Consider the following 12,509-nt stretch of genomic DNA (forward strand, 5'->3'; position numbering starts at 1 on the left):
CAGGGTCTTTTCAAATGAGTCAGTTCTTCGCATCAGGTGGCTAAAGTACTGGAGTTTCAGCTTCAGCATCAGTCTTTCCAGTGAACACCCAGGACTGATCTCCTTTAGGATGGACTGGTTGGATCTCCTTGCAGTCCAAGGGGCCCTCAAGAGTCTTCTCCAACACCACAGTTCAAAAGTATCAATTCTTCAGTGCTCAGCTTTCTTTATACTCCAACTCTCACATTCATACATGACTACTGGAAAAACCATAGCTTTGACTAGACGGACTTTTGTGTACCTTTTTAGCAGTCATAGTTGCCTTCCAGAGAAGGAAACAGCAACCCACTCCAGTATTCTTGCCTGGAGAATCCTGTGGACAGAGGAGCCTGGCGGGCTGCCATCTATGGGGTCGCACAGAGTCGGACATGACTGAAGTGACTTAGCATGCATGCATTGGAGAAGGAAATGGCAACCCACTCCAGTATTCCTGGAGAATCCCTGGAGAATTCTCCATTCCTGGAGAATCCCAGGGATGGAGGAGCCTGTTGGGCTGCTGTCTGTGGGATTGTACAGAGTTGGACACGACTGAAGTGACTTAGCAGCAGCAGCAGCAGCATACTTACCTTCAAGATTGAAGTGCAGGAATAAATTTTGTTGTTACAGCTGGCAGATGGTCATTAAGATCATTGGAGTCAATAAACTGAAAATTGTTCTTGACCTTAGTAATTCTAGAAATATTAGCAGTTTGATACTTCTATTGGAAAACCATTGCACTTACTCATATTCTGTGTAGATGGCGAATGCTGTATTAAAATGTGAGGTCTGAAACAAGCCTCAAGAAAAGATGTACACTTTTTGTTCATTTCCCTGAAATAATGTTTCTTATCTGCTTGGCTCGTAGGTGCCTGACAGTTAAGCGATGGGGAGGCACTTGGCCTCACTTCTGCTTCTGCTGCGCCTCCTCCAGCATTTCGGAGATGGTGATGGAAGCGGAACGCTGGAAGAGACGCCCCTGCAGTTCACACATTTCCAGTACAATGTCACAGTGCATGAAAACTCTGCAGCGAAAACCTACGTGGGGCATCCTGTAAAGATGGGTATTTACATGACAAATCCACTGTGGGAGTTAAGGTACAAAATCATCTCAGGAGACAACGAAAACCTATTCAAAGCCGAAGAGTACGTTCTTGGAGACTTTTGCTTTCTGAGAATAAGGACCAAAGGAGGAAATACAGCTATTCTCAACAGAGAAGTGAAAGACCACTACACATTGATTGTCAAAGCAGTGGAAAAAAATACTAACGCTGAAGCACGAACAAAGGTCAGAGTGCAAGTGCTGGATACAAATGACCTGAGACCCCTCTTCTCCCCCACCTCATACAGCGTGTCTCTACCTGAAAACACAGCCATAAGGACCAGTATCGCGAGAGTCAGTGCCACGGATGCAGACATAGGCACCAATGGAGAATTTTACTACAGTTTCAAAGACCGAACAGACATGTTTGCCATCCACCCCACCAGTGGCACCATTGTTTTAACGGGCAGACTTGACTACACAGAGACCAGTGTCTACGAGATGGAAATTCTCGCCGTGGACCGCGGCATGAAGTTGTACGGTAGCAGCGGCATCAGCAGCATGGCCAAGCTCACAGTTCACGTAGAGCAGGCCAACACGTGTGCCCCCGTGATAACAGCCGTGACCTCGTCACCATCCGAACTGGACAGGGACCCCACGTACGCCATCGTGACCGTGGACGACTGCGATCAGGGTGCCAATGGGGAGGTCGCTTCTTTAAGCATCGTGGCGGGAGACCTCCTTCAGCAGTTCAGAACAGTGAGGTCCTCTCCAGGGAGCAGAGAATACAAGCTCAAAGCCGTTGGCGCCATCGACTGGGACAGTCATCCTTTCGGCTACAACCTGACGCTCCAGGCGAAAGACAAAGGAACTCCTCCCCAGTTCTCTTCTGTGAAAGTGATCCATGTGATTTCGCCACGGTTCAAAGCGGGGCCGGTCAGGTTCGAGAAGGAGGTTTACAGAGCAGAAATCAGCGAATTCGCTCCTCCCCACACACCTGTGGTCATGGTAAAAGCCACGCCTAGCTACCCTCATTTGAAGTATGTTTTTAAAAGCACACCTGGAAAAGCTAAATTCAGTCTGAATCACAACACTGGTCTCATTTCCATCTTAGAACCCCTGAAAAGACAGCAGGCATCCCATTTTGAACTCGAAGTCACAACCAGCGACCGAAAAGCCTCGACCAGAGTCTTGGTTAAAGTCTTGAGTGCCAACAGTCACCCTCCGGAATTTACCCAGACAGCCTACAAAGCATCTTTTGATGAGAACGTGCCCATTGGTACTACGGTCATGAGTGTGAGCGCTGTAGACCCTGATGAGGGTGAGAACGGGTACGTGACTTACAGCATTGCGAACTTAAATCACGTGCCGTTCATCATTAACCATTTCACAGGTGCCGTGAGTACTTCAGAAAACTTGGACTATGAGCTGATGCCACGGGTTTACACTCTGAGGATTCGAGCATCAGACTGGGGCTCGCCCTACCGCCGGGAGGTTGAGATCCTTGCCACCCTTACTCTCAATAACTTGAATGACAACACACCCCTGTTCGAGAAGATAAATTGTGAAGGAACGATTCCCAGGGATCTGGGCGTCGGGGAGCAGATAACTACCGTCTCTGCTATCGATGCAGATGAACTTCAGTTGGTGCGATACCAGATCGAGGCCGGAAATGAACTGGACTTGTTCAGCTTGAACCCCAACTCCGGGGTACTGTCATTAAAGCAGTCGCTGATGGATGGCTCAGGGGCCAAGGCGTCATTTCACAGCCTGAGAATCACGGCTACAGATGGAGAGAACTTTGCCACCCCGTTATACATCAACATGACCGTGGCTGTCCTTCGCAAGCCGGTCAGCCTGCAGTGTGAGGAGACGGGCGTGGCCAAAATGCTGGCGGAGAAACTCCTGCAGGCGAACAAGCTGCACAACCAGGGAGAGGTCGAGGACATCTTTGATTCCCACTCTGTCAATGCTCACGCGCCCCAGTTCAGAAGTACTCTTCCAGCTGGGATCCAGGTCAAGGAAAACCAGCCTGTGGGTTCCAGCCTGCTTGTCATGAATGCTACTGATCTCGACACTGGCTTCAACGGGAAGCTGGTCTACGCCATTTCCGGAGGAAATGAAGATAGCTGCTTCATTATGGACATGGAAACGGGGATGCTCAAAATCCTGTCTCCCCTTGACCGTGAGACGACAGACAGGTACACCCTGAACATCACAGTGTCTGACCTGGGGCTGCCACAGAGGGTGGCGTGGCATCTGCTGGAGATCCGAGTCCTGGATGCCAACGATAATGCACCTGAATTTTTACAGGAGAGCTACTTTGTTGAAGTGAGCGAAGACAAAGAGATAAACAGTGAAATCATCCAGGTGGAGGCCACAGACAAAGACCTGGGGCCAAATGGACACGTGAGGTACTCTATTCTCACCGACACAGACAAGTTCTCAATCGACAGCGTGACTGGAGTGGTTAAAATCCTGAACCCCTTGGACCGTGAGGAGCAGCAGGTGCATTACTTAAAGGTTGAAGCCAGGGATCAAGCCAGGGAAGAACCCCAGCTGCTCTCCACCGTGATTCTCAAAGTATCCTTAGACGATGTGAATGACAACCCGCCCAAGTTTATTCCCCCTAATTACCGCGTGAAAGTTCGAGAGGACCTTCCAGAAGGGACCATAATCATGTGGTTAGAGGCCCACGACCCTGATTTGGGTCAGTCTAGTCAAGTGAGGTACAGTCTCCTGGACCATGGAGAAGGAAACTTTGATGTGGATAAGCTCAGTGGAGCCGTGAGGATCATACAGCAGTTGGACTTTGAGAAGAAGCAGGTATATAACCTCACGGTGAGGGCCAAAGACAAAGGGAAGCCCATTTCTCTGTCTTCCACTTGCTACGTTGAAGTGGAGGTCATCGACGTGAATGAGAACCTCCATCCGCCCATGTTCCCCAGCTTCGTGGAAAAGGGTGCGGTGAAAGAAAACGCCCCTCTTGGTTCTTCAGTCATGAAGGTGTCCGCTCGTGACGAGGACATGGGAAGAGATGGGGAGATCCACTACTCCATTCGGGATGGTTCTGGTGTTGGTGTTTTCAGAATAGATGAAGAAACAGGTGAGTGTGTTCTCTTTACGCTGGCTTGCTCTTCCCTCTCATTTCTTTCTAAAGTAAACGTCCCCCGTGTTGACTCCTTCACAGTTCCCCTTTGGCCCCTGGGGCGCAGTGCACACTGATGCTTTTTTCCCGTTGCCTGTGTCTTTGTGTAGTATGGAACCAGAGGAACCTGAATTGAAACCATGACCCCTGATCCTGACCTCCAGGTTTGTTCTGTATCTTATCAAAAGCTTCATTGTGATTTTTCTGTAACTCTTGAGAGGCCCTTCCGAAGTTTCTCCAGCTGGTGCAGATGCAGACATAGGCGACCACTCCGCTGCCTAGCGTGCTATTCAGACGTTGGTGCACACCCGCAAGTAAGGGAGCCTACAGAGAGAGGACCGCGTAGGTTCTCTAGGTTTCGTTTGAAGGGCAGATGGAGGCTCTAGAAGGTGGAGTTGGAGGGACCTGGCTTTGAATCGTGACTCACTCAGCTGTTAATTTGATGGTCTTGGACAAATTGATTATCCTCTTAAAATTGACTTCCTCCATCTATAAGATGGCACCCCAATTTACTGAAAGATTTTTGTGGGGATAAAGTGAAATAACGTGTTATCATCTGTTGTTTAATGTCTTTTGGAAGTGGTAGCAATGCTCCATTATACATCCTTCCTCCTGGAATGAGGACCTAAAAACAGAACATCCAGGACAGCCATTTATGCTAGAGTATATATTTATTATTTTGCATTTTGTACATACCTCTAATTTAACTGCTTTTCATGGATTTTATAGTTATATGTCAGTCTCCCCTGCTGGCGTGTGAACCGTGTTATTACTTTGCTGGGGCAGCCATAACAAAGGTCTGCCACAGACACGGTGCTTAAACAACAGAAATTTATTTTTCACAGTTGTGGAGGCTGCAAGTCAAAGATCAAGGTGTTGGCAGAGTAGGTTTCTCCCGAGCCCTCTCTCCTTGGCTTGTAGTTGACCATTGTCCGCTGTGACATCACATGATCCTCTCCGTTAATGTCTGTGTCCTCATCTCTTTGTATGAGGGACCGCCCCCTCATTTTAACTTTGTTTTAACTCGTTTATCTCATTTGGGGCCCTGTCTCTAAGAACAGTCATGTTTTGAGGGACTGGGGATTTTGGACTTGGACACATGAATCTCGGGAGACACAGTTCATAACAAAACTACCTTTAAGGACAGGCTTTTAGCGCATATATTTTCTATCTTCAGCACCCACCAGATATTGCCTGATAGAAGCTGCTTATTACATGGTAAAAGATTGAATGAGTAAATTAAAGATTATTTTTGTTTTGAATGTCCTGCCTTCTGAAACTGCTAGGGGAAATAGAAGGAAACTGGGTAACCCCAGCAGTCATCAGCCACAGACGGAGTTTGGTTTGTTTATTAATCTCACTGCTATTTCCTTTACGAATATGTCCATTCTAAAAGGCATATTTTTTTCTTATTGTTTTAAATCTTCAAGTTTTTATTCAGTAATGCCACAAATAAGTTCTTCACTCAGTACCCACCCCAGTGTGCAGTTCCATGTCTAATAGGTGTACAGCAAGTGAAAAATTTAATTATTGTCCTAGAAGTAAGTGATTTCAGAGGGTACACAATTTTTAACATGTTTTTGTTTATTCAGAGGATTCTTTCTCTAGTGAATTACATACCTCTAGTGTGTGGTATAGATCTGCAGACTCATCATCTGCCACTCATCTAAAAGATCTGTAATGGTTTAATTCAAGAGAAAATAGCGTTGCCAGCAGCAGTTAGTAATCACCCACCTGAAGAGTGGAATGGATCTTTTCCCTTATCATACTCTCTGATATGAATTAGTTTTCAGGTACAATGGCAATATAGAAAAATACCCAGAATTTAGTAACTGAAGCTGAAAGTCCTTATGAATTTCATAAGGACAATTTTTCCTACTTATTTTTTTCTTTTCCAAGGTGGGCTTTGAACACCTTGAAAGAGAACTGTCATAGTTGAAAGACAGAAAATAGAAACAAAATCTTAATTTACATTTCCTTTATGTCTTAAATTATGTGAGCACTGCCTTTTGGGTTTTTTTCTTTCAAGTTCAGAAGAGTATTTCTATTGTTGCTTTTTAAAGACCTCTTTAGAAACTAGCATTTTTGGTCTATAAATTGAAGAGACTGGAATAGTCTTACTATGGGGGGTGGGCGGATAGGGGAGAGGGTGTGCAGCCAACCAGCAGAACAGGGCAGTGTTCTGAAATAATTTTAGTCATTTTCAAGCTGAATGGCAGTGCTAGACTTCCCAGGTGGTAATTTAGTGAGAGGCCAGGCATGGGTTGGGATTATGGGCATCGGGTTAGGAAAGTGTATGATCAACTGTTACGCATTGGTACGAAGATTGAGATTTAAAGGTGAGAGAAAAATTGGAAATTTCTAGGTCATCTCTTCTATAGTCCTTCCGTTATAGAGGAAAATACAGCAGATTTAGGTTTATATGCTTTTTGAAGTTGCATAAAGGTGATGTCATAGTTTTTATACATTGCTCTGGTATACGTTGCAAGATATTTTCTTTTTGTCAGTAGGATTATCAGCCCAAGTTTTTACAGAGATCCCCAGCAAGACATCTGGTATCATGGTGTCGAATTCCTTCATGAAAAGTCAATATGTTTGTGCAATAGAAATCCTAAATTAGATATGCCACTTTTTTGTTTGGGTTTTGCCTCACTGATTTTGAGGGCAGGTTGGGAGTGTGGGGAGGTGCCTGGCAGATGAGGAAAAGTAAGGGCAGTTCTGAAACACCAGTGGGTACCCCCTCGGACAAGGCAGGCAAACTCCAGCATGAGTTGGGGTTGGCCTGGCCCAGATGGAGTCATTATCATCTTTCTAGAAGGTCAGTATGGGCTTCCCTGGTGACTAAAGAATCTTCCTGCAATGCAGGAGACCCAGGTTCAGTCCCTGACTTGGGATGATCCCCTGGAGAGGGAAATGGCAACCCACTCCAGTATTCTTGCCTGGAGAATCCTATAGACCGAGGAGTCTGGCGGGCTTCAGTCCATGGGTTCCTGAAGAATCAGACAAAGAAAACTTAAGTCTCTGCTGCTTGCCCACTTCTGCTGCGCTCTCACCTTCTCCTCTAGTGATGCCTTTCATACAGGGCTGATGGCTGTGGGCCTGTTCAGAGCTGCTGTGACTGTGAAGACCACGAACCTGCCCACCTCACTGTCTCTTTGCTTCTTGCCTTTGACTTAACTTTAAACTAGATCATTGGCTGAATATAATAAAACCGAGTTTTTGTGGTGTTTTACCTATTTCAGCATTGTTACATAGGGATATCATTTGTATGCTTCTCATAGAACAGAGGACATATTCAGCTGTCTGAATTTAGTTCTTACTATTTTTAAGATCCTCCATTTTCCCTTAAAAAACAAAAAACAAAAAAACGCTGCTTAAACTTGAAATATCCCGACAAGTTTTTTTTTTTTTTGGAAATGGAAATTCTGTGGACTAACGAAAATATGTATTTGAGTGAACAGCCCTGTCAGCTCTGGGTGTTATGCATATTTTGCTAATTGGCTTTGCAGGGAGGTAACACATACTTGCAGTGTAGGGGTGACAGTCATTTGACTCATCAGTTAATCTCTCACTGTGTCATATGCTTTTTCCTGGAGAGGCTTCTGGGTGTTAGTGAACCATTCTGACAAATCCAAGCCCACATGATTGAGGTTTGGAAGGGTTGAGTGTTGGGTGAAACATTATTTGGAAAGTCTGCCGTTAGAGATCAATCTCCAGTACTCTATAAAGAGTCTTCCCTTTTTGTCTCCTTAAAATCTGCAGTGAGGATTGTAAAGCAGGTTTAACAGAAATGTTACAGGAGTAGGTATCTTGGGAATGTGTAATTTCACATTTTGGTTTTTATTTGCCCGACTTTATACTTCTTAGCATTCACCCCATTCTCACTTCCAGGACGTTGCTCGTTGCTTTGTCGGAATCTTCCGAGTTGAGCAGAGTAGAATCTTAGGGCTTCCTCCTGGAGATTTGTGGAATTAATTCAGCTTAGTATTCTTGGCTGGTGAGGACCAAACCAACTTAATTATTACTTGAGCACCAATAAAACGTTGCAGGTCTTTGCTCATTTTTAAAATAGGGTATAATTTTTAAAACTAGCGAAAGGCTTGGCCAAAAGGTTTACTTTTAAAATTGTTAATGGGACCTCATATTGAAGCAGGGTTTACTTGAGCCCTGCTCCACCCGTGTCTGTATTGTAATGAACACCTTCTGTGTGTGTTTTCCCTACTGTCTGGAGCACCTCAGTTGGGCTGTTACTGTAATGCAACCCGGTAAGAGTGTTTTCCCTTTCTGACTCGACGTATTTGGGGAGACCGTGTTTTTCACTAAGATAAAAGCAAATTTTTGAACTTCTTAGGGCTGTATTACTCTTAGAACACCAATTGTGGTTTCAGGATTGAAATTTACATTCCAGTGAAAAGACATGGAATGAATTAACGTGGAAGTAACAGCTGTTGCAACGGGATAAATCATCGTTCATGAATGAAGGGAGGGAGAGTAAGGACTACGTCTTTCTTGAGAGAACCCAGCTAAGGACTATGCCTTTCTTGAGAGAACCCAACTACAGTGTCATTCCGGGGGAGTGTTACTGCACCATTCCTAGGTCTGGAGACTGGCTTAGGGGACGAAGGAGCAACGAGTTAGCCTGGTGGAAACAGAAGGGAATTCCAGTCCAGTCTCACCTTATTGTTGACTTCAGTGAGGAGGGAGAATGCCTCTGGGGCTTCAGTCTGGTTTGGCAGAGCTCTTGAGTGTTTTCATTATGATTTTAATTATTCGCTCAAGTTTAAAAAAGACCTTTTCCCAACTTAAAAGTAGGATATTCTGCATACAGCCAGGGACCCATGATTTTTCCTATGGCACTTCTCTCGGGACGGATAGTAGCCTGTAGAGGAGAAGGAAGGCTATTAATGGGCTCAAGCTGGAGGACTGAAAAGCCTGTAAGAGTGGCTGAGGGCCGGGCGGTTCCTAGAAGTGTGATCATCTGGGGTGGGACCAGTTACCCTGCTTGAAGCTGGGTCTAGAATTCCTGGCAGCGGGAACTAAAATAGGGACTGGTGGGAGGCCGCAAGGGAGTGAAGAAATGTGCTGGTGAAAGGGCTTTTGTGTCGCCTCGCCTCCCTTGAGTGGCCGCAGCTGCTTTCTGTCCTGTTCTTGAAAGTTGAGGAGAAAGGAAACTGGTTTCATGGCCCCAGTGAGACCGAAAAAGGGGCTTTGGCAGAAAGCACGTTATGATCATGTATGTGCCATTGCTCTGGTCGGGAGTAAAGAATCTGTGACTCTGAGTCAGAGGATGGAGGGCATGGTAGTCCTTTCTGCTGGGGCGGGGATCCTCCGGGGAGCCAGGAGGGTTTTAAGGTGAAAACAGGATCTCATTAGAAATCCATAGGGAACTCTGTTTTGGTTTGTGGGGTTTTTTTTTTCCACTTAAAAAAAAATTAAATTTATTTATTTTTAATTGGAGGATAATTGCTTTACAGTGTTGTGTTGGTTTCTGCCGTACATCAGCCTGAATCGGCCATAGGCACACATGTGTCCCGTCCCTCTTGAACATCCCTCCCACCTCCGTCCCCATCCTACCCCTCTAGGTTGTTACGGAGCCCCGGGTTGACTTCCCTGAGTCATACAGTAAATTCCCATTGGCTTTATATTTTACATACGGTGATGTGTGTTTCCATGCTAGGAAACAGGTCTCAACTTTCCTTTGCTGCCGCCGCCAAGTCGCTTCAGTCACATACGACTCTGTGTGACCCCATAGACGGCAGCCCACCAGGCTCCCCCGTCCCTGGGATTCTCCAGGCAAGAACACTGGAGTGGATTGCCATTTCCTTCTCCAATGCATGAAAGTGAAAACTTTCCTTTAGTTATTTGTATATTTAACAAGTTGATGCTTTAGGTGCCGAGGGACGGTGGTTGGAGGAGGGGGCGGGATATAGCACCCTTGCCCTGTGGCTCTGCGTGATCTCGTGTTGTTGAACAGCACGTGGTGAAGGTGTGCAGTGCACTGATTCCGTCCTGCGTGGCGTGTGAGGGTCAGAACCTGGAGGGGACGGGCTGGAACCACCTGTAGGGTGCTCTCCGGCCTCAAGCCTTTGGTGATAATGACAGTAGTGACGTGGACGTTGTGGTAATAATGAGCCACGGATACTGAGTGCCACGGCCAGTGCTGTTCTAAGCCCTCTGTGTCTGTTAACGTGTTTAATCCTCACAACTAAGACTCACAACTGCAACTCACAGTTGACTCACAACTGTGACTTCCCTGGTGGCTCGGCCACTAAAAGCGTCTGCCTACAATGCAGGAGACCCAGGTTCCATCCCTGCGTTGGGAAGATCCCCTGGAGGAGGAAATGGCAACCCACTCCAGTATTCTTGCCTGGAGAATCCCATGGACAGAGGAGCCTGATAGGCTGCAGTCCATGGGGTCACAAAGAGTCAGACAGGAGTTCACTTTCACTTTCACAACTACCAGATAGTTACTCTTATCCCTATGTTACCTATGAGGAAACGTTCAGAAGTTAAACAACTTGCCTAAAACCACTTGGGACTTCCCGGGTGACTCATTAGTAAAGCGTCTGCCTGTGATACAGGAGACACAGGTTCAATCCCTGGGTCAGGAAGATACCCTGGAGAAGGAAATGGCAATCCACTCCAGTATTCTTGCCTGGAGAATCCCATGGACGGAGGAGCCTAGTGATCTACAGTCCATGGGGTCGCAGAGTTGGATGCCACTGAATAGGCAAAACCACTTGAGTGCTAAGTGGCAGAACTAGGGAGTGTGTGCGCGGGAACCCTGCACTAAACTGCCGTCACTCAAGAGTGGTCTTGCCACGCTGTTTGTGGTCAGTCGTGTCCAACTCTTTGCAACCCCCATGGACTGTAGCCCACCAGCCTCCTCTGTCCATGGCATTCTCCGGAGGGAGCCCATATAAAAACCACCAGTTGAGTAGGAGTCTGGGCTGAATGGGAGTGGGCTGGGCTGTTCACTTCAGTCCTAAATTTGAGGCTTGCTCTTGAAAGGAATATTGACTCAAAGATTCTCCTTCCTTCATTTTTATTCTCAGAATGATGTGTGGCTCTTTGGCACATTTAGTAGAGCAGAGTTTTAGCGTTATGAAGTGGTGGCATTTAAACGCTTTAGATTATTGCTCTGAAGTGTTTAGTATCGGGTGCCGCATATAGACGGTAGTGAGCTCTGCCGTCCAGTGGCGGTGGACAGGTGTCTCACCTGTGTTTGCAGTTGTGGCACTATGACCTTCCCATGAATAAAAATGCCGTCTGCCTGCCTGCCTGAACTCTACTGGACGTTAATCGAAGGCTCCTGTCCTGGAAACATGGTTTTAGCTGGCTGTTAGGGTCCTGGCTAACCTTTAAAACCAGTTTAACCCATACAGCGGCTGGAGCTGGCTTAGCCCACGCTTCCTCTTTGGATGGATTTCCTTGTGTCCTTGTTGTCTCGCCTTGTCCTCCTCGGTGCCCTGGCCTCAGCTGCTGTCCTCGCCACTGTGACATGTGTGGCTCGACGCCCTACTGAGCCTGTTCTCCCCCGCAGCCCTCCTGGCAGGGAACCCCCTTTATGTTCTGAACGTGTTGAAGACCTGAGTGTTCATACTTTGAGTGGCCTGTGTGTGTAAAGATTTAATACCCCATTCACATCCAGGCTGTTCTTTCCATGTTGCCTGCCTTGCCCCATTCTGAAAATTGAGTAGATCTTGAAACTTGAGTTGTTTGCTCATGTTGGATTTTTTTTTTTTTCTTAACCATTTCGTTGCTGTTGTTTTGACTTTGTGGATTATTTGCATTCACAAGCCTGGGCTTGTCAAGTTGTTAATTATCTATTAGTTTGTATTTTGTGTGCTGCTTTGCTTCGCAGCTGCCTTCATAGCATTTAGTTTTTAAAAAACCCAAGTTTTGGTGTACATAGTGTATTGGTGTACATAGTGCGTGCTCACCGTACAGGACACAATGCCACGAAGCACAGCCTTTCATGTCTTTGTTACTGAGAATAAATGGGCTTGGAAAGATTGTTATTCAAGGGCACATGCGGAACTTGTTGAGTTGGCAGTTATCCAGTTTAACAGCAGTGATAAAAGTGGAGGAAACTATTCACATATATACTTCAAGGGCCAGTCTTATCAATTAACTTGCCTTGGGAATTGAAGTATGCCCCCTCAGAATGTCTGCTATCATATTTAACCTGTTTCATTGCTAGGCCTCCGTGTAGCTGAGTAAACGGATCCATTGAAAGAGATTCTTTAGAGGTGTCTTATTTATTTTATACTGGAGAAAGTCTACCAAATGTGGTCTTTTTAA

At 46.1% G+C, this 12,509-nt stretch overlaps 1 protein-coding gene across 8 annotated transcripts in view; it reads left to right on the forward strand.

The window, feature by feature from the left end:
- Nucleotides 1-12,509, forward strand: part of FAT1 (FAT atypical cadherin 1) — a 127,718-nt gene that overhangs the window by 19,233 nt on the left and 95,976 nt on the right. For all 8 annotated transcript variants that reach the window (XR_008710122.1, XM_055567326.1, XM_055567329.1 and 5 more), the window contains one exon: nucleotides 884-4,163. Coding sequence is in view for 7 of the 8 variants with exons in the window: in XM_055567326.1 (XP_055423301.1) it covers nucleotides 902-4,163 (3,262 nt within the window). In the remaining variant the exon portion in view is untranslated. The remainder of the gene's footprint in view (nucleotides 1-883; nucleotides 4,164-12,509) is intronic.

This window comes from Bubalus kerabau, chromosome 2, assembly GCF_029407905.1.
Source record: "Bubalus kerabau isolate K-KA32 ecotype Philippines breed swamp buffalo chromosome 2, PCC_UOA_SB_1v2, whole genome shotgun sequence".
Classification (NCBI taxonomy): Eukaryota; Metazoa; Chordata; class Mammalia; order Artiodactyla; family Bovidae; genus Bubalus; species Bubalus kerabau.